This window comes from Rosa rugosa, chromosome 7 (genome assembly GCF_958449725.1).
Source record: "Rosa rugosa chromosome 7, drRosRugo1.1, whole genome shotgun sequence".
In the NCBI taxonomy this organism is placed as follows: Eukaryota; Viridiplantae; Streptophyta; class Magnoliopsida; order Rosales; family Rosaceae; genus Rosa; species Rosa rugosa.
This window is the reverse complement of record NC_084826.1, coordinates 14,058,093-14,082,860: the sequence shown is the minus strand read 5'-3', so window position 1 is coordinate 14,082,860 and position 24,768 is coordinate 14,058,093. Positions and strand designations below refer to the sequence as shown.

At 37.2% G+C, this 24,768-nt stretch overlaps 2 protein-coding genes and 1 long non-coding RNA gene across 3 annotated transcripts; 2 read left to right on the top strand and 1 right to left on the bottom strand.

The window, feature by feature from the left end:
* Positions 1-535: 535 nt before the first annotated feature.
* Positions 536-4,080, top strand: LOC133720904 (E3 ubiquitin-protein ligase RZFP34-like). Its single transcript, XM_062147386.1, has 14 exons — positions 536-690; positions 783-896; positions 987-1,074; positions 1,215-1,274; positions 1,725-1,757; positions 1,847-1,924; positions 2,034-2,077; positions 2,292-2,332; positions 2,422-2,504; positions 2,600-2,691; positions 2,811-2,880; positions 2,968-3,009; positions 3,099-3,242; positions 3,793-4,080. The coding sequence occupies exons 2-14, from the start codon at positions 799-801 to the stop codon at positions 3,838-3,840; spliced, it is 921 nt and encodes a 306-aa protein (XP_062003370.1). The 5' UTR covers positions 536-690; positions 783-798; the 3' UTR covers positions 3,841-4,080.
* An 8,724-nt stretch (positions 4,081-12,804) lies between these two features.
* On the bottom strand, positions 12,805-17,249 carry LOC133720900 (alpha carbonic anhydrase 7-like). Its single transcript, XM_062147383.1, has 7 exons — positions 16,805-17,249; positions 16,477-16,694; positions 16,045-16,151; positions 15,856-15,961; positions 13,347-13,547; positions 13,188-13,241; positions 12,805-13,057 (listed from the first exon to the last, which is right to left on the bottom strand). The coding sequence occupies exons 1-7, from the start codon at positions 16,896-16,898 to the stop codon at positions 12,983-12,985; spliced, it is 855 nt and encodes a 284-aa protein (XP_062003367.1). The 5' UTR covers positions 16,899-17,249; the 3' UTR covers positions 12,805-12,982.
* Positions 17,250-17,948: 699 nt separating this feature from the next.
* On the top strand, positions 17,949-24,762 carry LOC133720903 (uncharacterized). The gene is made up of 4 exons (XR_009852012.1): positions 17,949-18,226; positions 18,318-18,394; positions 19,879-19,944; positions 20,887-24,762. It is a non-coding gene; the product is annotated as an uncharacterized LOC133720903 (long non-coding RNA).
* The last annotated feature ends 6 nt before the right edge of the window (positions 24,763-24,768 follow it).

The window sequence follows — 24,768 nt, the reverse complement described above, 5'->3', positions numbered from 1 at the left end:
TTTTGATCGGCGGAGTTGACCTGCTGACTTTCCAGCTGTCACTCTGCATGCCATAGTGCCACGTAGGCATAACAGCGACTGTACATTTGGATAACCCTCACGTCATTGACCACGTGGTCCATTAACTCAAAGTTAGCCTGACCCGTCACGAAAACGACCTCTCCTCCCAAAAAAGCGTTACAACTTACACATACCCCAAAAAACGACAGTCAGCATGTCGTTTCCGGGGCCCCGCCTCATTTAACCCCATCCAGTCAGCAACCCTTATCCACATTATTACCCCTCCTAAATCCCCTTATTACCCTCCAAATCCCCGCCTCATTAACAAAACTAACCCAGCCTTACTCGTAAAATCCCTCCGGCTTTCCCGCCAACAAGAATCGGGACCCGCACGCTGCACATAATCCAATTCCTACCAAAAACCACCCGGACCCAGAAACGACGTCGCTTGTCTAATTATATTATATCATATAATCTCCATCCTCTTCACCTGGAGTAGTGCAATTATTAGAGGTAGTGCAATTATTAGAGGTAATCATGAGGATTAGATTACACTAATGTCCGCCGGCCAAAGCTGGCGTGGCCCCTCGCCAACAGTTTCATATAAAGGGAAAGAAGGAAACCATCGAATTTATATTTATATATCAGCTTCAGAGGGCTTTCCACTCTCTCTCTGTCTCTCTCTCTCTGGTAAGCTTCTTCTTCTCTCGCCGTTTTTCATATGAGCTTCGATTATCTAAGTTTCCTGATTGATATATATATATATATATATATATATGTAGGTGGGTTTTGGAGGAAATGGAGGGCGGATTTTTTGAGACCCAGGTGACTGTTGGCAAGGAACATTCTTGTGTGGATGAACAGTGTGTCAGGGAGAAGGCATCTGGGGAATTTGGGTATTAGTTTCTATCTATTTGTTCCGTCTGTGATTTTTGTTTCATGGTTTTTTGAGCTGATTTTTTATTGTAATCTTTTTGTTTTTGAAGGTGCATGCATTACAGACGGAGATGCAAGATCAGAGCACCGTGTTGTGATGAGATTTTCGACTGCAGGCATTGCCATAACGAAGCCAAGGTCAGTTTTTTTTTTTTTTTTTCCTGCTCGTTTGCTTTTGGGGTTTTATGTTACTAGCGATTACAGAAACTTTAATGCATGATAGTTATGATTCAGCTTGTTGTAATTTGGGTTTTTTGGTTTCTTTGTTTTTGGAGTAGAATGCTTTGGAAGTTGAACCAGTTGATCGCCATGATATTCCTCGCCATGATCTGAAAAGGGTCGGTTGCTTTGCTTATAATCTGTTTAATTTTTGTTTTGGAAGAATATTTTCTGTTTACAGCTATAACTTTAAAGCTATAAGATCAAGTTGCAGCTGTCATTTTACGGCAAAGAAAATGAAAATTTAAGGAAAATGTTACTGAAAAAGATTGGGAATAAAAAGTTCATTAAATTGACCTGGAGTCTGCAGGGTATACCCTGCATACTTATCAATGCTGACTTTTCTTTTAAGTCTGCTAGCTAATGATGTGTAGCGTTAAGGGGTTTGTATGGCAAAGATCTAAACTTTGTGGATAAGGTTCAGCATCTTTCTTTTATATCTCTTTGGAATACTTGGGAGATATTATGCCAACTTGGAACCAGTCCTTTTCGTTTTCAATTGAAGTTAACTGTGCATGTGGTAAAGGTGTACTAATTCAGTTTTATTTTCATTTTCTTGTGTCTTTTAGGTCATCTGTTCATTGTGCAACACAGAACAGGATGTAAGCCGTCTTTAAATTGTTCTGATAATTGTGATTGTAATTATTCAAGGTTCAGGTTGATGACTTCTGAATTTCTTATTTTCCTTCAGGTTCAACAGCACTGTAGCCAATGTGGGGTTTGCATGGGAAACTACTTTTGCCCCAAATGCAAGTTTTTTGATGATGACGTAAGTTTATTTGATGAAAAAGGAGATCTGCTTAAGTTCACATTCTCGTAGATATAGCGCATTGTCTTCAATACACTTGCGTCATTAGAAATCTACTTTGTTATGTTAGGTTTCGAAAAAGCAGTATCATTGTGACCAATGCGGTATCTGCAGGTTAGACTCTTTGCGGCAATTTTTGTTGTTCCCTATCATTAATTTTTGTCGTTTGCTTTGAATATTGTTTGTTCGTTGTTCGTATGTTGATTACGTTTCATTGTCGTGAGTAGGGATTACGTTTCATTGTCTTGAGTAGGGATTATGAATCATTGTCGTTTTGTTTCTTACATTTAAGCAATTGCGCGTGTTTGTGTTTTAATTGGTGTTGCAGAACTGGAGGTGCGGAGAACTTTTTCCACTGTGACAGATGTGGTAAGATATTAACCTGGCACTTTTATTGCTTCCAAATCGTTTGTAACGATGTGCTTTTCTAAATTGGAACATCTCTGTATGTGCTTTAGGATGCTGTTACTCAACAGTGCTGAAGGATTCACACAATTGTGTGGAAAAAGCAATGCATCACAATTGCCCTGTGTGCTTTGAGGTAATTTGTGGAAGATGTTAGGCAACTTATTTCTTAGTATTAATATGGTATTTTATGCTCTCTAGTGTACCGACTCATATAAGTTATTTGCACAGTTTCTTTTTGATACGACAGCAGACATTACTGTCTTACCATGTGGGCACACTATACATTTGGAGTGTGTGAAAGAGATGGAGCGGCATTTTCAGTAAGCCAATTTTTGTTTCACATATATATGGATGAAACTTTAGAGTTCGATATGAATTGTTAGCGAGTTATATAAAGAAGCTTCTGTTTTAATTCATCAAATTGTATATTGCCGTGCAGGTATTCTTGCCCAGTTTGCTCAAAATCGTACTGTGATATGTCACGTTTGTGGGAAAAACTGGACCAGGAGGTAAGTGACCTGATGATTCCTTACAATATGAATCTTAATTGTTGCCTATCTGTTGTAGCTTACTAATCTCTTTCATACCTATTTCAGATTGATGCGACTCCAATGCCTCCGATGTATCAGAATAAGATGGTAAGTGTATTCGTATGATTACTTTCTACCACTTCTGCAACTAGGGTGATTATCAACATATCTCTCTTACTGTATTTGTAAATGTGTAGGTCTGGGTCCTCTGCAATGATTGTGGACAAACGTCAGAGGTAAATTTTCACATTGTGGCACTCAAATGCCTCAAATGCAAATCCTACAATACGAGGCAGACACAAAGAGGGCCAGCATCATGCTCATCAAGGGTTTCAGAGATGGTGAGATGAATGACTTGCAGTTCATTACCTTACGCTGTTTTAGTTTCTAAGTTGGGTTGGTTAGGGTCACAAAAGGCAGCTTTTAGTTCTGGGTCAGGTTGGAGTCTTAGTTAGTGCTTGTCCCTTATTCATTGCCTGCTAGTTTCTCTGTAGGTTCACTGGTTAGATATTTGCTCGTATTTGAGCAAATTTCTAGATGCCAGTGGAAAGGGACAAGGGTTGCTTTTAGTAGTATGAGAATAAATTGTATGATGCTTTATCATAAATGGAGTATGTTCCATTATATCACATGTGCCATCATTATAGTCCATTTTTGATCCAGATATGAATATAGGTTTGCAACTGATACTAGAGATTGAAAAGATTGAGATTTGAAAGGGGCAAAAGCTGAAGACGTTAACCTTTTGTGTTCCTCCAACTTTTCTCCCATTTGAAATCTTGAAATGAAAATGGTGTCACTTATGCACTTTGGTGTATACCAGAATTTTTGCAGTTGCTAATGGGTATAGGGTTTTCAGTCTGCTGATATTCTTGAAAGTTGCATTGGCAGGCTTATAGTTTTCTGGAAGGTCCTTTGAACCTGAGATCACTTTGGTAGCACGCTTCGAACTATTTTTCTTGCTTACGTATGCTGCAGTCAACCTTATAAGATCTCCCCATTGTCCTGGCCCCTTCTCCCCCTTCAATATTCAAAACCATCTTTTCTGCACTGATAGCCTAAATCGACTTGATAAATACAACAACGATGAGGAAGAGATGAAGGAGTGAAATGTTTATGCATATTCTGTCCAAACCTGTATTTTTTTTTTCAATTAGTAAAAGAACATTACAAAAATAATCCCCTAACCTATTTCATGATAATTAAAATTAAAGGCATGTGCAACAGGTAGAGCTCTGTTCCAGCTAAATATTAACAGAATGTCCTAGGCTGGTATGTGCATATGCAACAAAGTTCGCCTCTCTCCGAACAAGCTTGAATTCAATAGCTTGAAATTGATTTGCCACGTACTTGATGTCATGAACAATTAAGCAGCTTGATACGCCAGGGGACGGCTATGGCATTATTTACGCAGTTAATCAGGATTTTTGAATCTCCCTGTATTTGAATTTTGGAGTGACCATGAAAGGGCAGCATGGAAGCCTGCTCTGAGGACTAAAGCTTATGTAAGAAGGACATTTGAGTGACCAATCTTTTTGGCAGAAGCTAATACAGGAAGAACATGATCATCTGTTATAACAAATCCAGCAGCTCCTCGATTGTCATGATAAAAATATCAATCAAAATTCAATTTAAGAAAATCCTGAGGTGAGGATTCCATCGAATAATATTAGTAGGAGAGGGCATCCTTTTAGTGTGTTTCGTTGAGTAAGGGTCATAAGATGAAATCATATTTGCAGCTGAGTAGACAATTTGGATTGGATCTTTCCTTATGTTCTTGAAGATCAACTGGTTTCCAGCATACCAAATATTATAACAAATAAGGTCCAGCAAATAAACAGAAGGTTTGAGAAACAAATACGATGCTGAGAATTAGAGTTAGTAACTAGATATAATCTAACCAATTTAAAACGGAATCATCCAGTCAGAAGGGTTGATGTCGAACTCAGAGTAGTGCCAAAACCAGTTTTGTAAACTGGCAGTAAGATATAAGTGATATAAAGATTCTAAAGCATTACTATATATAGAAGGGATAAGAACAATTAATAGCTAAGTTTGAGTAATAATGCCTCTGCTTCTTAATCTGCCTTTAATGAGCTGCCAAACAAACACTTTAATCTTTGGAGGGATAGGTAAAGACCACATTTTAGATAACATTTTGAGGAATTTTAATAAGGTACAATTTCGTAGTTTAATTATAATGGATGCAATCCAATCAATTTTTCTTTGTTAAATGCAGTCCATTGACTATTTGTTCTGTTCAATTTACCCATTCAGGTCAAGAAAGGAAACAAATTTAAATGACCTGATATTGTGAATTTTTTATTTATATTTCTTTTAATTTTTCAATTTTAATTTTTTTTTTTTATCGGGAAGTTAGGTTAGTAACTCACACACCTATGCAGTGGTATCCCAGCACCTGCACCGTCATTGCAGCGAGAGCCAGACTAATCCCCTACACCGCAGACGCACGAACCCAAAGGGTCCCTCAAATCTGCTGGCCACGAGATGGAACTGGGATTCAAACGCTAGACCTAGGGGTTCCAGACTAGGCCGTTCGACCAGCACACCACACCACGTGGTTTCAATTTTAAATTTTGAATTCGCACATTATTAATTATATGTAATCATTTAAAAAATTATATAAAATGAACATAACTAAATAATACAAAACTTAAAACATCAAATCAACCTAACCAGGAGGTATATATAATTAAAGAACTTGAAATCAATTTAACCAAAAAGTATGCAAGCATATGAATGTTTTACCTCATATATACTTTCGGACTAAATACTGTTTAGTCATTGAGCTTTTGACTATAAAACACTTCAGTCCCTGATCTTCTAATTTCACACGTTTAGTCCTTGTACTTCAAAATTTCGCCGTCTAAAACCTCAGTTAAGTAGCGGCGAAATGTCTATTATGCCCTCAGTTTTTTTTTTAATAAATTTATTCCTTTCTCTTTTTTTTTATTTATTCTTTTTATCTCTTCTCCTCCACCCCCTATGAGGAATGATGAAGAAACAAACAGAAAGAAAGAAAGGGCAAAAAAAAAATTTCCTTTTCCAAATTTTTTTTTAATTAATTAATTAAAAAAAAAGAACTAAGGGCATAATAGACATTTAACATAATAATTGACGGAAATACTAAAATAGCTAACGGAGGGATAATACAGGTACCACTAGACTCCCTAAAAATTTGTAGGTATCAAAAAATATATTTCGTGATAGTTCAAGTACAATATAAAGATTGTACCCTATCAACAATTAATTGTTGCTAAACATGTCGGCAAGCCAGTGGGGAACTACCCTCTTGGCCTCTTATATCTTCACCAGTTCCTCCTCACTGCATGCAGTTCACTTGATCTTGGAGTGAAAAACATGGGGAGAAATCCTCACCACAACGTCTTATTAAACTCAGGCATGTATACTCCAGGAGACATTATGGGGTCAATCGGTGCACCTAGTGAGTCAGATAAGCCCATGATTATTGAGCTTGCCGTTGCAGCTATGGAGGAGCTAATCCGAATGGCTCAAATTGGCGAATCTTTGTGGATGAATAGCATTGATGGATCAACCACTGTGCTCAATGAGACTGAGTACATTCGAACATTTCCTCGTGGAATTGTGCCACAACAATCTGGATTCAAATGTGAAGCTTAGCGGGAGAGTGCTGTTGTCATTATGAAGTTCTGAACCACAATAACCTTGTTGAGATTCTCTCTTTTTTTTCTTTTTTTTTTAGAGCAATAGTCAATCACTTTGAATCCAAGGAGGTCAGCTATTTATTAAGAAAAGAAGAGTTTACAAAGTACAAATATCAGCTGCAATTGCAGCTTGTAAAACATCTGGGACTGAAAAATAAAATTCATTCTCTGTGAGAGAACAAGCATGGCTAGCTAGCAAATGGGCCACCATATTTCCTTTCCTACCTATGTGACTCACATGTAAGACATTCTGAGCCTCCAACAGCAACCTAACATCTTCATATATTCTTCCAAGCAATGATGTGTTAACAGAATCATGAGCTGAGAGTTGACTCTGAACTTCCATTGCATCAGTCTCCAGCATAACTGGCCCAAAACCATGCTCCACCGCAAACTCCAAAGCCACCTTGCAGGCCAATATTTCAGCGTGTTCTGGGGATATCAAACCATGCAACCGACAAGCACCACCTCCCAGCATGGTACCTTCCTCATTCCTGAAGACAAAACCCAGTCCCCCTTTCCGAGAAACATGATGGAATGCCCCATCAACATTGATCTTCACCCAACCCACCGGAGGAGCTCTCCACACCACCCTGCCTCTATTTCTAGGCTGGGACGGTTTCAAACTGTGGAATCTAAATTCCTGCAGCCTGGACGCAATTCCCACACTGACATCCACAGCCTGACACTTCTTCTGATTCCAAATCTTGTCGTTTCTTTCCTTCCAAATCCCCCAAAGAGAGAATAAAAGTTCGCCAAACAGAGTTAATGACAACTCTTGAGCACATTGGTTCAACCAGCCAATAACATCACTATGCATATTGCTCGGGCTATAACAGACCTGCTGGAGAATGGCATTTTTTTGGATCACTTCCTTAGTGAATAGACAGTCCTTACATAAGTGAAGAGTCGTTTCACTGTGACTCTCACAGAAAACACACATATACGAGTCCAGAACCACACATTTCGAAGCCAGCCTGCCCAAAGAAGGAAGGATATCCAAGCAGACTCTCCAGATATGTATTTTTGCTTTGTTTGGAATAACCACCTTCCAGAGCTTTTTCCAAAACCCGGTCCCAACAGGAAGTTGCAAAGGATTGTAGCTGGTTGAATGCATGAATGCAAACCGATATGCCGTTTTGACTGAAAACTTACCATCCTTCGAAAGTTTCCGACAAAGCCGGTCACTAACCACCCTCCTACTTAAAGGAATTGCTATAATGGCAGCTGCTTCCTCCTCCAAAAAAAGCTCCTGTATTAGAGGGACATTCCACCTTCCCACATCACTCATCAGCTCACTAACTTGTGTGACCTCAACCGCTGCCAATCCCGGGGTGGTAGGCCGCCCAAGAGGTAGCGCCACCACCCAATTATCCGAGTAGATGGCAATATCCGCCCCATTACTCACCTGCCAGTAACAACTTTGTTGAAGTAATTCTCTAGAAGAGAAAATACTTCTCCACGAAAAAGAGGGAGACGCATGAGGCATAGCTTCCCAAAAGGAAGTATCCGAAAAGTATCTCGCTTTGTAGATGCGAGCAATAAGAGATGAAGGAGTCGTCAGGATCCTCCATGCTTGCTTGGCTAGCATGGCAGAATTGAAGTCGGATAGGCTTCGAAAACCCAACCCACCCTCCTCCTTCGGGTTACAAAGAGCATTCCAACTCTTCCAGTGTATCTTCCTTTTATCTAACGTGCTCCCCCACCAGAATCTTGCACATTGCTGTTCCAGATCATCACAAAAACTCTTTGTAAGTTGAAAAACACTCATAGCATAGGTAGGCAAAGCTTGGGCCACCACCTTGATCAAGATATCTTTACCGGCACCACTCAATAATTTTCCTTGCCAGGAAGATAATTTTTTTGACAACCTTTCCTTAATATACTGGAAGGTAGACATCTTCTTCCTCCCTACATAAGTGGGCAGACCTAAATATTTTGCATGAGATTCCACAACTTCCACTCCCACCAAGTTGGAAATCTCATCCTGTAAAGCAACCGGCACATTCTTGCTAAACACCACTGAGCTCTTAGCAAAATTAACTACCTGGCCAGAAGCCCTCCCATAAGTCTCCAAAACCTCCTATATAACAGAACAGGACTCCAAAGAGGCTTGTGCATAAAGCATACTATCATCCGCAAACAATAAATGATTCACTGTGGGTGCATTAGTACATACCGCAATGCCCGGTAAAAGACCCATTGCTTGTTTTTGTTGCAGCAAAGCTGAAAAGCCTTCAGCACCAATAAGAAATAGGTAAGGTGACAACGGATCTCCTTGTCGTAACCCTCTGCTTGGAGTAACATATCCCCGTGGTCTCGCCCTGATCAAAAAAGAATACCGCACAGTACTTACACATTGCATCACCATTGAAATCCAGTTTCGAGCAAACCCAAACCGGCACATCACTCTCTCCAGAAAAATCCATTCCATCCTATCATAGGCCTTGCTCAAATCCAATTTCAAAGCTATGTACCCATCATCTCCATCACGCTTGTTATGGACAACATGAGCAAGTTCATTTGCCACCAATATATTATCCGTAATCAATCTGCCAGGGACAAACGCACTCTGGTAGGGGGATATCACCTCAGGTAATATGACCTTCAGCCTGTTAGCAATAACCTTCGAGCAAATCTTATAGAGAACATTACATAGGGCGATTGGTCGCAAGTCTGACATGTTCTCTGGATTACTTACTTTCGGGATAAGGCAAATGTGGGTAAAATTAATTTGCTTGAGCAATTGACCAGTATGAAGAAAACTATGAACTGCGTCAAATATGTCTCCACCAATAAGTTCCCAATAGTGTTGAAAAAAGAGAGGAGGCATCCCATCAGGGCCAGGAGATTTAGTAGGGTACATCTGAAAAAGAGCAAAACGTACTTCCGCCATGGTATAAGGCGCACAAAGTTGATCATTCATCTCTTGAGTGACACATGGAGTAATAGCCTCAAGAGTCAAATTCATAGCCTCATAATCAATTTCGGAAGCTTGAAACATTTTAGAGAAGTAATCAGTAACCACTGTCTCAATACCCACGTCATCCTCTTGCCACTGCCCATCTTCATTAAATAAACCTAGCAAGGTGTTCTTTCTCTTCCTGTTCTCTGTTTTCCGATGGAAGAAACCAGTATTACGATTACCTTCTTTTAACCAAGTGATCTTTGATCGCTGCCTCCAAAACAACTCCTCTTGGAATAATAGCTGCTGGAGTTTATCCAACAACTCTTTCTTCTCAGATTGTACACTCACCGAAGGGAAAACATTCAGCAATTCCTCCATCCTCGAACGAATTCCCAACATCTGTAATTGCCTACCCCTAAAAACCTCTTTCTGCCACTTATTCAATTGAATTCTAGTGTGCATGATCTTCTTGGTAGCACAAAACATAGGTGTGCCAGACACGTCCGTTCCCCACGCCTCCTTCACTACCCCATCACAATCCGGGTGTTGTAACCAAAACGCTTCAAACTTGAAGCGATGATATTTAGGCCTTACCAGTAGAGGGGCTGTACTAGCGCGCAGAAGAATAGGAGCATGATCTGAGTCCGAAGGTGCCAGATGATTGACTCTAGTGTGGTTAAAGATATCAACCCACGACGGGGTGCACACAGCACGATCCAACCGCAGCAAAGTTTCTGAATTCCACCAAGTAGCCATGGCCCCCTGATACCCCAAATCCAGAAGATCACAATAGCCCAATGCCTCCCGGAAGCCTCTCATTTGTCTCTCCGATCTGATTGGGCCTGCAATCTTCTCCCCATTGTTAAGAATCTCGTTGAAGTCTCCTATGACCACCCAAGGAAGGGAATCACTATCGAAAAGGTCACGCAACAACTGCCATGACCTATCCCTTTCACCAGTTCGAGCATATCCGTAAAAACCCGTCAATCTCCATGACGGAGCCCCAGATTCACCCACAACCAAGGTGTCGATATGGTGTGCAGATTTGGTGACAATCTGAATCTTCACATCATCAGTCCAAAAGAGTCCCAGACCCCCAGCCTGCCCTGCGCTTAAAACCTCCTCAGCATGAGCGAAACCTAGCGCCCTGCGTAACTTCTCAAAGTCCTCAACTCTGCTAATCTTAGTCTCACATAAGAATACAATCTGTGGGCGATTCTGAGAGCACAAATCCTTCAGAGCCCTAGTTGTAGCATCATTGCAGATCCCTCTGCAATTCCAGCTAAGAACATCCAAATCCATGGACGCTAAATTTTGCTTTCTTCGCCAAGAAAGTAACCCTAGTTCGCGAGCGGCTAGGTCTTCTAACTCTAATGAATATATGTCCAATAACCTTGAACATATTAATGAATATAGTCAATCACTTTATTGATAATAATAATAATAATAATAATAATAATAAAGATTACAACTTATAAATGTAGATACTATAAATTGAAAAATAACAAAAACAATACTAGATGCAACAAGACATCGGAAATAAAACCTAGTGAGGATAGGAAGGGATGCTAAAAAGCATTTGATAAGGCACCGGGCAGACCGCAGGCTATGTAAAACGGTACCAATAGTATGGTCGACCATACTTCCACGCACATTTGTTGAGATTCTCATGAATGTGGTAATTAGTTTAGTAATTAAATATATATATATATATATATATATATATATATATATATATATATATATATATTCTTATATTTTCAACTTTTCCATATGTTGAAAGTTGAAACAGCATTATAGATATATTAATTATTTGAGCACGATTGAATTTCTTTAATCAATCTATACTTATTGTAATCTGGGGTTTAGGCTCTACGTCTCCCCCTTGTATTCTGCAATTTCATTAATCAAGGCTTGAGGGCAGCCGCACCAGCCCCCCTTTCAAAAAAAAAAAAAAAAAACATGTTATATTGTTTAATACATGTACTGTTATTTGATTTAGATTGATTCCAGTGGTCTAACAATACTGGAACTTATTGTCGTAACATGTGTAATATTTTTGGATCGATATATGCATCAATATCATATGATTTAAATATGTGTTTTACTATTTAGCACATGTTTTATAGTTAGATTAGATTGGTCCAACATCTTAAAAAAGTGAGAAATTATTTTTTTTAACACATGTCATACTTTTTTATACAATTATATTGTTAGAATTAGATCGATTCCATGTGTCTAAAAAATAAGAATCTATTGTTTAAACACGTAAAATTCTAATGTAATTATTTTATAGTAATATTAGGATATATAGATCACATATTCAAACAAGGTAAAGATACTATCTTTTGAACATGGTGTATGATGTCTCAAGTTTTTAATCTAGAATTCTCCTTATTAATGATGTTGATAGTATGACAATGTAACATTGTATAGGGAAACGTTTTTGAATATGTAAATACAATTTAATGCCTCAGAAATAGAGAACTCTCCATTACAAAAAAGAAAGAAAAAAGAAATAGAGAACTCTCCTAACAGTAACTTGTTTCTCTTCTGTGTTTACTATTTTTAATCAATGGTCGATCAACTGTATTTTCGGGGATTGTATAGCTCCTCTGGATGTGCTATCAAGTAAGAACTGGAGTGGCAGGAAACTACAATGGAGCCTTGCAAGTGGTATGCATAGTGTTTCGTAAGTTGTATACATTATACTATTCTAGACAGTTCTCCTTTATCATGAATATACGTGTATTGTACTTTGCCAGATGACAGCAGGATATCAAGTACCAATGTATATACATAATTGATGGAAGTAGATAGATACTATTGATATATGTTTTCGGCCCTAAATGGTCAGTTGCATTTAGTCCCTGTCATTTGGTCACGTGATTTCCCACATTGCTATAACTTGTACTCTCTTATGTTAACGTGCTCTTGATGCTAGTTTCAGAGTGGGTATCAAATATTTTGCACCGTCTGTTTCAATTCAACCGTTCTGAGCTTTTAAATTATGATTCTAAATAAGGAGTAAATACATTTTCTACTTCTTTCTGTTTGGTTATAAGTATGTAGACTGTAGTTCCTACTTCCTATGGTTGCACGCAATGGCATTTGTATTGTGATCCAGTTCCATATATACTAGCGGCAGCGGTTAAGTTTATTTTGATTCCTTGTACTTATATCCCGTACGTGTATTGAATTATAAATTCAATTAAGTTTATACTTGGTTTGCAGTTGGTAGTAGATTGATTGAAAAAGATCCTATATTCTACGGAGCAAAAATTGAAGACGTATAGACCTTTTGGTATAAACTAAACTGAAACAACAGCTTTTGAAGTACGTACATTAAGAGTTTCCTGGCGCGAATGAAATGAGTTTATTTAAATGGGTAAGTACTTATTGTAGTTGGTACAGTACAGAATGAAACTAATGAGAATTTTATCTAATCATTGAGCTCGTCCCTAGGTCAATGATAGTCCCCATAGAGCTTGATTCCTCGGCCGTTGAGAGGTTGTAATGGTCTTGCGTTGTTCGCCGCAAACTGCACCCAAGTTTATCAGAAGAAGTTTACATGCGTTCAAACTTATATCTTGATAATTTGATATGTATATAGTGGTTGTATAGTTAGTTTTATCAAGGAAATCACTAGGCAAAGATAGGCAATAACTTACATCAAAAACTGCATCTTGAAGTAGCTTCACTTGTTCTATCGAAGCAGTTTGTACCTGAGGGAAGTTTGTAATTAGCTTTGCTTCTCATTTTATGCTACGAACAATATGCATTTACCGAGCGTTAAAGAAAAATGTTTAGGTCTGATGAAGAGGTTGTACCTTTTTGTTTATGTGCCAAATAACCTCTTCAGCACAAGGAGGGGTTGTGAGAGAGCCCATGTATCTGTAAAATTTAGAGCCAGCCTTTTCTGGCTTCACAATCTTGTAATGGAGTTGACCCTTTTTCACCTTCCTTGGATCAAGCACTCCTAAGGGTATCCCCTTTTGTACATCAGTCAAAGAAGTGATGTGTCCTGTCACCTGAAATTAATTTGAATATAACAACACCATTATCCTTCTGTCTTTTTTGTTGTAGGTTTATATATATATAGATCTTATCCAGAGTGAGGCATCGCTTTGAAATTAAAGTGCGAGGCGAGGTTGGAGTTTTGGGTCACTTTTCGGTCGTATATCCACATCTCGACCGTTCAGTTTTTAGGTATTAGTGTATAGATCATCTCTGCAAAATTTCAGCTAAATTGATAGTCGTTAAAGCTAGTACGGTTCAGGTTTGACAGATTCAGTTCCTCCATTGATTTAAGCGAGTTAGGGCTAGTTTGGGATTGCTGTGACTTTTAGAAAAAAACTGCTGCTACTGTGTTGTGAGAATAATCAGCTGTGAATTAAAACAGTTTCGTGTTTGGTAAATAATATTTTTAAAAGTGCTGTCATTACATAAAACAACTGCAAAATGTGATTTGATCCACAACAGCTTCTAAAAGCAACCTCTAAGCTGCTTCTAAAATATATTGCCAGTAACCTATAACTTTCAATTAAAGCTGTTTTTTATTTATTTACCAAACACAATAAAATCTAAAATTTTGAACAAAAGATGATTTTTTTAAAAGCGAAGCAATCCCAAACGGGGCCTTAGATACCTTAAAGATCATCAATTTGGCTGAAATTTTGCAGAGAAGATCTATATATTAGTACCTAAAAATTGAACGGTCGAGATGTAGATATGCGACCGAAAAGTGACCCTAAACTCTAACCTCGCACTTTAATTTCAAAGCGAGGCCTCGCTCAAGATAAGATATGTGTGTGTGTGTGTGTGTGTGTGTGTGTGTGTGTGTGTGTGTATATATATATATATATATATATATATATATATATAGGGCCCTTCCAATAAGGGATCACTTTTTTAGTCTTTTATATGAATAGGGCATTAGACCCATTTTTTGATCACATTTCGACATCTCAACCGTTCAGTTTTTAGGTCATAATCTGTAGATCACCTCTGCAAATTTTCAGCCAAATCGGTGATCGTTAAGGTATCAAACTAGACTAAATCAATGGACGAACCAAATCTGTCTAACCTGAACCGTTCATACTTATAATTGTAAATCGCAATTTTGAATGCCTTAACGATAATCAATTTGGCTGAAAATTTGCAGAAGTGATCTACACATTAGGACCTTAAAACTGAACGGTTGAGATGCCAAAATATGATTGAAAAGTTGGTCTAATGCCCTATCCCTAGAAAAGATAAAAAAAAGGGATCCCTCACTAGAAGGGCCATGTATATGTATATATATATATATATATATATATATATATATATATATATATATGATCAGGGCCCTTCCATTAAGGGAACTTTTTTTTTTTGGGTATTTTCTAGAGATCAGGCATTAGATCAACTTTACGATCACATTTCGGCATTTCAACTTTTTAGTTTTTAGGTCCTAATAGGTAGATCATTTATGCAAATTTTCAGCCAAATCGGTGATCGTTAAGGTATCAAGCTAGATTAAATCAATGGATGAACGAAATCTGTTAAACTTGAACCGTTCATACTTATAATCTTAAATCGCCATTTTGAATGTCTTAACAATAATCAATTTGGCTGAAAATTCGCATAAGTGATCTACACATTAGGTACTAAAAACTGAACGGTTGAGATGCCAAAATATGATCGAAAAATTGGTCTAATGCCACCCTATCTCTAGAAAATACCAAAAATGGATCTCTCACTAGAAGGGCTCTGATATATATACAGATCCTATCCAGAGCGAGGTCTCGCTCTGAAATTAAAGTGCGAGGTTGGAGTTTAGGGTCACTTTTCATATTCAGTTCGTCCATTGGTTTAAGCGAGTTAGATACCTTAAAGATTATCAATTTGGCTGAAATTTTGCAGAGATGATCTATATATTAGTACCTAAAAATTGAACGGTCGAGATGTGGATATGCAACCGAAAAGTGACCCTAAACGCGCGACTTGCAGGAGGGAGGCCGGAGGCATTTCAGACGGTTCTAGGCAGCGTTCGAGGTCGGAGGAGGTTGGGGTTGCAGGTTCTGGACCCTAAACCCTAAACCCTAAGAATATTAAAAAAAAAATTGCAGAGAGAAAATAATAGGAGAGAAAAGTGGGGGGTTGTAGGATAATTTCTTTTTAATTTTTGTAATGAAAATCCATTTTGTAATTGTCATATTTACCCTTGTAATTTAATTTATTTTCAATTCAGGGTTAAATTTGTCAAAATTTTTTATTTTGATTAACAAAAACTCTTCTCTTAATAATAATGTGTGTGTGTGTGTATATATATATATATGTTTCATAGGATTTTACCTTTGTGAGAAAAGAATTAGGTGCGCCAAAGTTGTAGAGGAATCCGATTACAGCTATTTTGTTCATGTCCTGAGTTTTGTGAACCATGTGCAATTCCAGATCAAACCTAATAAAGATAAATCTAGTTTAGACATAATAAATATATAATTCATGAAACACCTTGGATTTGTGTGAGAGAGAGAGAGAGACCTTCTGCCATTAACGACATGCTCAGAGGGGTGGTGCCAATGGCATTGTTTGAGGAAGTAGGTTGTGCCATTGATTTCAATTGAGCCAGCATCACCCTCCCATAAAACCTGCACCAACTCATTTTAATACAATCAAGAATAGAAATTTCATTAGCAGCTCCTACATAGAAATCAATTTGACACACGAGGTTGATTTAATGAGGAAAAAGTTATAAAGCTCTCTTCACATTTGTTGGAACGAAAAACAGCATTTTCTAACATTATATATTCCCAAAAAAAAAAAAAAAAAAAAAAAGAAGATGAAGAAGAAGGAAGTATTGGTTCTTTCATATATAGGTCGCGTTGATTAGATATTCACAATGGATGCTGTACAAAGCAAGACTTCCCTTCTAAACATGAACAAACTATATATATAGAATCTTGTGTTTCTTACCGATATAGCATGTTCTTCATTTTTGATAGTTGCATTTGCAGGCTTATAACTCACTATAAGATCCTTTGAATCTGTGATGTCTTTGATGGCATTCTTTTCCCATATCTCTATTGGTGATTGCCTTTTTCCATCCTTGCATAAGCTCCATTCTTTCTTAAGGTATCCCCAGTGTTGTGGTCCTCTCGGGTGGTCTTCCCGATAATCAAAGTCTACTTCCCCTGGAATGGCACCACGTAGAACCCAAAATCGTTATGATGATGCTGATAGCCACGAAAAGAATAATTAATAAGAAGAACGTAGAATGCAAGTATATGATATTTGACATTACCATCGTCGTTTGCTCTGATGGGTGTCGGGTTCCAGCAAAGAAGGAAAAAGGTAAAAACAATGAAGCCAAGAAGGGATTCCTTTGATACAAACATTTTTTCAACAATGGCAAGCTGATCAGATCTCTCTTTTGATAGAAGCTCTTGTTCTAATAACCCCGAAGTAAATGTAACTGGTACTCTAATCCGACACTCTTATTGAACAATGTGTTAGAAAGGCTATATATTAAATGCTCTAACAATGTCTATGACTTGTAACTGTAATTCACTTTTCTTGGCATGCCAATATTTCATCGGTTTATTGATGCTAAGTATACTTTTTTCTAGGAAATTAAGCTTAGAAGTTTGGTTACCTGAATGAGATCAATAAACCAATTACTTACAGTAGTAAAACCACCGGCCAGTCAGGCACGTAAGTAATCAATTTCTAGATCTGTGGAAGTTTTGACTTTCATTTGTCTGTTTGCTAACAAGAAAACTATGTATAGGCTGAGAAATTTCTTGGAGTAGTTTTTGTTTTGATTTAAACACCCTATTCAGGGAACCTAAAACAATGACATCCCGTCTTTTCAGAGATATATAATGGAAGTTAAAACAAGGAACTAGAATCTAGAAACTGTTAACCGATAGCCTAAACAAATTCGCTAAATTTCTGTAAACAAATTAGGTTCACAAAAATAAGCGGAAAGTTTGATTTATTTCTATACACAATAGAGAGTGGGTAGTTTTGTTTTAAATCGAACCCGAAGGCGAACAAATATATTCATCATAAGTCAGAATTGGCCGTTACATACCCTTCCGCTGCCATGAGCGACGTTGGCGACAGCCCAAGGACCAAGATTGAGGGGGCACCGGATTTCTCTCTCATTTCTCTACACTATAGTTTTATATAATAAATTTTTTATTATAAAATACAAAACGGTCAAAAACCTATCCTATTCCCTATGGACTCCCTCACCCCCATTTCTCTATGTCTCTCTGCCAGTCTGCAACCAGTCAACCACCGCACCAAGCCACCAACCCCATCTTTTTCTCTTTCTTTGTTCTCTCATTCTTTTTAATTATACTTTATACTATATAATATCTTTTTCTCTAATAAAATACAAAACATACCCTATACACTCCCATTCCTCTCTGTCTCTCTGTCCCCCATTCCTCTCTCTTTCTTTGTTCTTTTTTTCTTTTTAATAATTTAAAGTATACTTTATACTCCCATGTCTTTCCACTTAGCCGCAAGCCCACAATCATTCTCTTCATCTCTCCAGATTCTCCTCTTCCTCCTCTTTCTTCTTCACTTCATCGTAGCAGCTAGTGAAAAGAATAGTTTCGGCAAAAGTCTCTCTCTCTCCAGTCCCAAACTTTGAAACCCAGCAAATTTTTTTCTTTAAATTGGTTGCAACGTTTACTCAATTTCAGATTTTCAGGTATTATTCTATGCTCCAGTGTTTATCAATTATTATTCAAAGTGATTTCTAACAACTTGCTCATTCATTGGTTTTCAATTTTCAATATTAGGTGAAGTTGGATTTGCAAGTCAATCTCCATCAGCAAAGAAAAAAGAAGAAGGAAAAAAAATTATTCCAGATTTCCAGGTTTTATTGCCTATGCTAAAGCATTTTTATAAAATGTCATGTTTGCAAAAAAAATAAAGCATTTTGATGAAATTTCAAATACTGAAATAGAACAACAATCTGCTCAAGAGTCCTTTAGAATTGATTACTTTTTTTGTTTTAGTTGATATGGCTCTTTCTCAATTAAAAAGCAGGTTTGAACAAATGAAAACTTTTGAATTTATTTTTGGCTTCTTGTTTGATGCATCTAAGTTAGCTTATTTGGATGATGATGAATTGAAAAGCTATTGTTTGAATCTTGAAACTGCTTTGAGAAGTGGTGAGGGTCTGATATTGATGCGAAATATTTACGTATGGAGTTACAAATTTTGTAGGAGATGTTGTCGAATGAGACATATGAAACAAATAGGCCTTGGACATCCATTCAAATTATGGAGTTTGCAAAGAAAATGGATATGTTTCCAAGTGTTATGGTTGCCTGCAGGATTTTATTGACTATACCGGTGACGGTAGCATCTGCTGAAAGAAGTTTTTCGAAATTAAAATTATTAAAATCTTATCTGTGGACTGCCATGACTCAAGATAGGCTGAATGGATTTGCTATTTTAACCATTGAAAGAAATATGTGGCAAATGTTGACTAGGAAAAGATAATTGATGATTTTGCTTCAAAGAAATGCAAGAAGACATCATTTTAGATGATTTGTGGTTTTATGTCCTCCTGTTGTATAATATTTCTTTATGTAATAGCCTCTAAAAAAAAAAAGATTTAGAGTATGACATTTGAAATAATCATTACATGTCTATTTAGGCCAATTGGGCACACACAAAAAAATTTCGCCCTGGGCATTAAAAAGCTCAGGACCGGCCCTATTATATGTTTATGTTCTTTGGTGGCCAATTTAGGATATGTGCATGTAATTGGAGCTAGATTTAGGTAAACAATTCACCTAATAGTTTTGTGAACCTATTTCATAAGTAGTAAAGACTTTGGACAAAAGACGAGATCAATTAAGGAGAATTGCAAATAGATGAACTTTTTCATACTAAGTTGTGCACTTTGGTTGACATTCTTTTTTTGTTCTTCATGCATTGAATGTGTTCTTGATTAGCTAGCTTTCTAGACTATGATGGCATGTTCAATAGATTTAATTTAGGTGCTTTCACTTAGATTAAATATTCAAGGAAAGTAAAATATGAGAAATTGTTTGTTTACTAACGTTTCACATGGTCAACTTCTTTTTCATGACCTTAGATAACCAACTATAAGAATTGTAACCGAATTTCTTGCATATGTTTGTGGTTTTGATCTTTGTTCCTTGCGTTCCACCCTTATAAATGTGTTAAATGTGTTTTTACATTTTCTTTATTTTATTTAATTTTAATTCCGATTCTATAATCCTAATTTTTTTTTTTGTGTTTACTTGTATATAATTTTATTCTTTGTTTTAATTTTATAAATAATACTTTATTATTTTAATTCTTTATTTGTGTACACAATTACAGGTGTACCCTCAATCCCCGGTTTGAACGATCCCTATTTACCATATGCTAACGATGACATTTTACAAGGTTAAATTGTGTGCTACTTAAAGCATGTCAATATTTGGCGCCATTGCCGGGGATTGAAAAATCACATATTTTTGTTTATAATTGTTGTATATAAATTGTTTAAAACTTAGTTTAAACACGAGTTTAAATTAGACTTAGTTTAAATTAACTAGGACGTTATTTATATTGTTGAACACGAGTTTTCATTGTAAGTTGTAAATTGAGAGGAATAGGTGAAGTCGCGTTTGTTAATATTGGCCTAAACCCCTTATTGGTACCTAGTTCAGGTCCCTTAAGGTTCAGGGCGGCCTTTATTAACACTTGTTGAACTGTCTTCACACTTAGGACCTTTTTCATCTTAGTAAGTATAGCCTATGTGGGATGGTGTCTAGGAAGGGGACAACGTTCATGACGGGTTTTGGATCCAGAAGTGCTTGCAAATGGGCCTAAACCACTATGTGGGAGTAGCTCATGCCAAAATGGATTCTGCCTCTTGTGGTCGCCCTCCCCTACCTGGCCATTTCAGTAAGGTTGCCCAAAGAATGTAAGAGGGACTTTGTGTCTAGGCGACTATACTTGGCCGCACGTCGACTTGATTTACCGCTTGGAATTATATTCGATATCAATGATATTTATAACAAAAGAAAATGTTGTCATACACCAAGGTATATTGGATAAAATATAGTCTTGAAAAAGGGTAGCTGTTTCAGTCCCATTGCACATCGAGACTCCCTGTTCCCTTACCTAAATGTTGAAAATAATTTAAATTGTAAAAGGAAAAAGAAATACTTGTGAATACTCTATACGTGTAAATTATTGTGTTGTTTCACACTTTATACTTGTAAAAATTATGACGTTTAATACTTGTGTTTTGTAAAAATTTTGTACATTATACTTTTATTTTATACTTGTAATTCTTTGTTTTATTGTAAATACTAATTTGTATTTAATTCTTGCCTTCAGATCCTCTATGAATGACCGAGCCTTATAGTCATACCCCACTCTCTGAGATCACTGCAAGGATCGAAAGACTTAAGAACCCTAATTATTGGGGCCCTTCACAAAGTCCTTAGAAATCTTTGCAACTCGAGCCACACGAGGAGGAATCTGAAGGATCGACATCTCCACCACCACAAGAGTTATCTGAAGAAGAACAAGAAGACGAGAAAATGAGCTTAAACGCAAATCAATCCATTAGGGAACTGTCCTCATCCGTGGTTCAAGGAGGACTTCCTACGAGCATTGTGTACCCAGCTGCTACTGAAGGGAGGACTGCAGATTTTGAGCTGAAGAGTGGATTATTACATAGGCTCCCTGTGTTCCATGGCCTTAGTGTGGAGGACGCTAATAAGCATCTCCGAGAATTTCAGTATGTATGTACAACCATGCACCCACAAGGAGCTGATGAGAATATCCTAAAGTTGAAGGCCTTCCCTTTCTCCCTAGCTGACAGAGCCAAAGATTGGCTATATGAGCTTCCCCCTGGGCACATCACATCATGGGACGCCATGATGAAAGTTTCTTGGAAAAATACTTCCCAACTTCAAAGGTCATTATGCTCAGGAAGAAGATAAGTGGAATTGAGCAAGCCCCAGATGAGTCCTATGCCGCTTATTATGAGAGGTTCAAGTCCCTACTTGCCCAATGTCCTCAACACCAAATGAAGGACGATAACCTACTCACATGCTTCTACGAATGACTCTTGCCCTTAGAAATGCAAATGCTTGATGCTGCAGCTGGAAGAGCCTTTGTTGACAAATCCCCTGCTGCTGGGAAAGAATTGATAGCTAATCGTGCCCTAAATGCCCAACAGAATGAGGGTGTGAGACAAACCACTCGTAGGGTAAATGAGGTAAGCACTAGTGCTGCTATTGAGGGTAAATTGAATAAACTCACCCTTCTTGTGAATCAGGTTGTGAGCACTCAAGGACAAGGAGGAGCCTATGCTTGTGGGGTATGCTCTAACCAAGGACACCATACAAATCAATGTCCTCAACTAATTGAGAATGGTGGGTGGGAGTCTGTGAACGCCATAGGAGGATACCAAGGAAGTCAAGGGGTGCCCCAAAGTCCCAGGTATGACCCATATTCAAATACCTATAACCCTGGACGGAGGGATCACCCCAACTTCAGATGGACCAATAATGACAACATTCAGAACCCTCTTTGTGGCAGTTTCCAACGTCCTCCAGACTTCTTTCAGAAGCCTCAGGTCCCTCAAAACTTTGCTTCTAATTCAAATAATTTTTCCAATCCTAATTATGATAAGATTATTGAGGCACTAACCAATTCCACTCAAGCCTTGGTTCAAGGGCAACAGAACCATACCAAGGACATTGCAGACCTCAAGAAGCAAATGGGACAAGTGGTGGACTTCATGACCAAGTTTCACGAAACTGGTAAGCTTCCGAGCAACACAATTCCAAACCCAAACGGAGGCTTTGAAGGCCCAACCAACTGAGGATAAGAGGAAACCACGTCTAGGCTGAGAAGACGTTAAAAACAAGCGCTATTTGGGAGGCAACCCAATCCAATCAGATTTGCTTTCTTTATCCTTATCTTTTATTTTTCAATTTTGCTTATTTGTTTTAGTATTTATTTTCGTAAATTCCATTCCTATATGCTTAATAGTTCCATTGCATGTTTACGATTGATTACATTGAGGACAATGCAATATTTAAGTGTGGGGGAATGGATTTATACTTTTGTCTTGAGTCATATATATTGAAAAATACAAAAAAATCGAAAAAATGTCAAATTCCCCCATACTTAGTTTGTGCTAGTCCTTTAGCAAAATCAATATAACAAAACTAAACTAAAACCACAGAAAACAACTAAGTATAGAAAACACAAAACACAAAAACAAATCATAAAACACCAAGAAGACTAAAGAGAACACGCAAATGTTGAAGACAGCAAGACTTAAAAATGTCGACTCACAAAAAGACTACTACACCCTTTAGTATATTTTCTCAGAAATCTCATACATTCAAGGCACAAAGATTAGCACTCAACCAAGAATCAAGATATTCAAGAGCTAATTGAAACATGTGATCCACATATACATAAGTAGGACTTGGTTGTAACAATGGTGATGGGATGGAGCTCAACATGTTTCAGACAAATATGATTCATATTCTCACAAGGTATATCCACTATTTCTTGTCTCATATCAAGGCAATGCTTAAAAGCTTATAATCACTCAATTATATGTGAGAGAAAATATTTTGAGGCAATCAAATAGCTCACATATATAAGAAACGAAAGCACTTTGTGAATATAATTTTTTTTTTTTCAAAAGATCTCATGAAAGATATCAACTACTTGCACAAATAGACCCAAGCCATAGGTTCAACTCTTATAACTCATCTCCACAGATCAAAGGCTGTCCCATCTTAAGGATCATAAAGGTCTTATAAAGGGTTCTAATATGGGCCAAGACTCAAAGTTTTAAGAAACGAAGACTAAGGAGTTAACAAAGTATCCTAAAAACCTAGTAGAGCTCATGTTGATGTAGAGAGACTTCTAGAAATCCATCAAGGCATGCAAAACGTCACTCATACAGAGGCAAAATAAAAGGGCCTAATGTCTTCATGTTGGGCCCAACCTTCATTTTAAACTTCCCTTGAACTTTTGTGAATTAGACAAAGACCAAATTTTTCAATAACGGGCCTTCAATTCAAAACAATCTCTAAACTCACCAAGTATGGGGGACTAAAATCTATAAATATATATATATTTTTTCTTTTTCTTTTCTTTTGCCGTACACATTTTTTTTTTGCAATTCTTTTTCATTTTCTTTTCACAGCTTTCACATAATTTTTTATTTTTCTTTTCATTGACATGTCTACCCCCACACTTGAACTTTCACCTCTTCTCAATCTTCATCCTTAATGATGTAGTAAGTCTTCAAAAGATAGCTCCAATAAGTTTTTAGAACGAAGGGTAGGATTGTAACTATACTAAAGTTTTGGGGTTAAGGATTTTTAAGGGTGATGAAGGAAAATGCTTACAATTGTAGGCTCAAAGGGGTTTATCTAGGGAGGTGCACATCTTGTATACACAATTAGGGACACAGGCTTATTTGGCAATGATGGTAATTCCTAGGGTGCCTTTATCCTTTCCAGAATCAGGGACATGTATTGATAAAAGTCTCAACAAGCATAAGAGTGAATTCTAGCATTATTTATTCCATTAAACTTAATCTCTGGCAAGCAATCAATCAAATGAAAGAATAATGAGATCATCAAACATCGTCAAGAAAATAAGAATATATTTTCCATCTATCACTACAAGAAAAAGGGACATGGGCTCAAATATCTCACATGGGCTTTTATGAATCAAAATTCATCTTAACATGCTCATAATCTGTACCAAGGTCACGAAATCCAAATCCACTACTCATGCACATATTTTTCATATATCTCAATTAACCAAAGAATACCATTTAAAATCATCTCAATATTATGATCCTCTTTTAGCCATAATTTCAGAGATATAGAATCATCCTAGACAGTTGAAATGGCATCCTATGACTCAAAAATAAAAACAAAGGACTAAGACTGACGCCAAAAAGGTTTTGGACTAGAGCTATTTCCTTTCTCCTTTCAGTAACTCTTTGGGACGTGACCAAGTAAGGAGGGGACTAATTTTGGAAGAGCTCAGCTCACTTGATTTTGGAAGCACATTTTTCGATTTTTTTGTATTTTTCAATATATATGACTCAAGACAAAAGTATAAATCCCTTCCCCCACACTTAAATATTGCATTGTCCTCAATGTAATCAATCGTAAACATGCAATGGAACTATTAAGCATATAGGAATGGAATTTACGAAAATAAATA

What these genes read in the sequence shown, in the direction of transcription:
- LOC133720904 (XM_062147386.1), top strand. Translation starts at nt 799, where the DNA reads ATGGAGGGCGGATTTTTTGAGACCCAGGTGACTGTTGGCAAGGAACAT. An exon ending in GCAAGTTTTTTGATGATGAC is followed by an intron (nt 1,925 to 2,033) that starts GTAAGTTTATTT and finishes TTGTTATGTTAG; the next exon opens with GTTTCGAAAAAGCAGTATCA. An exon ending in GACCAATGCGGTATCTGCAG is followed by an intron (nt 2,078 to 2,291) that starts GTTAGACTCTTT and finishes TTGGTGTTGCAG; the next exon opens with AACTGGAGGTGCGGAGAACT.
- LOC133720900 (XM_062147383.1), bottom strand. Translation starts at nt 16,898, where the DNA reads ATGTTTGTATCAAAGGAATCCCTTCTTGGCTTCATTGTTTTTACCTTT. An exon ending in TTTGGCACATAAACAAAAAG is followed by an intron (nt 13,242 to 13,346) that starts GTACAACCTCTT and finishes AACTTCCCTCAG; the next exon opens with GTACAAACTGCTTCGATAGA. An exon ending in TTCAAGATGCAGTTTTTGAT is followed by an intron (nt 13,058 to 13,187) that starts GTAAGTTATTGC and finishes ACTTGGGTGCAG; the next exon opens with TTTGCGGCGAACAACGCAAG.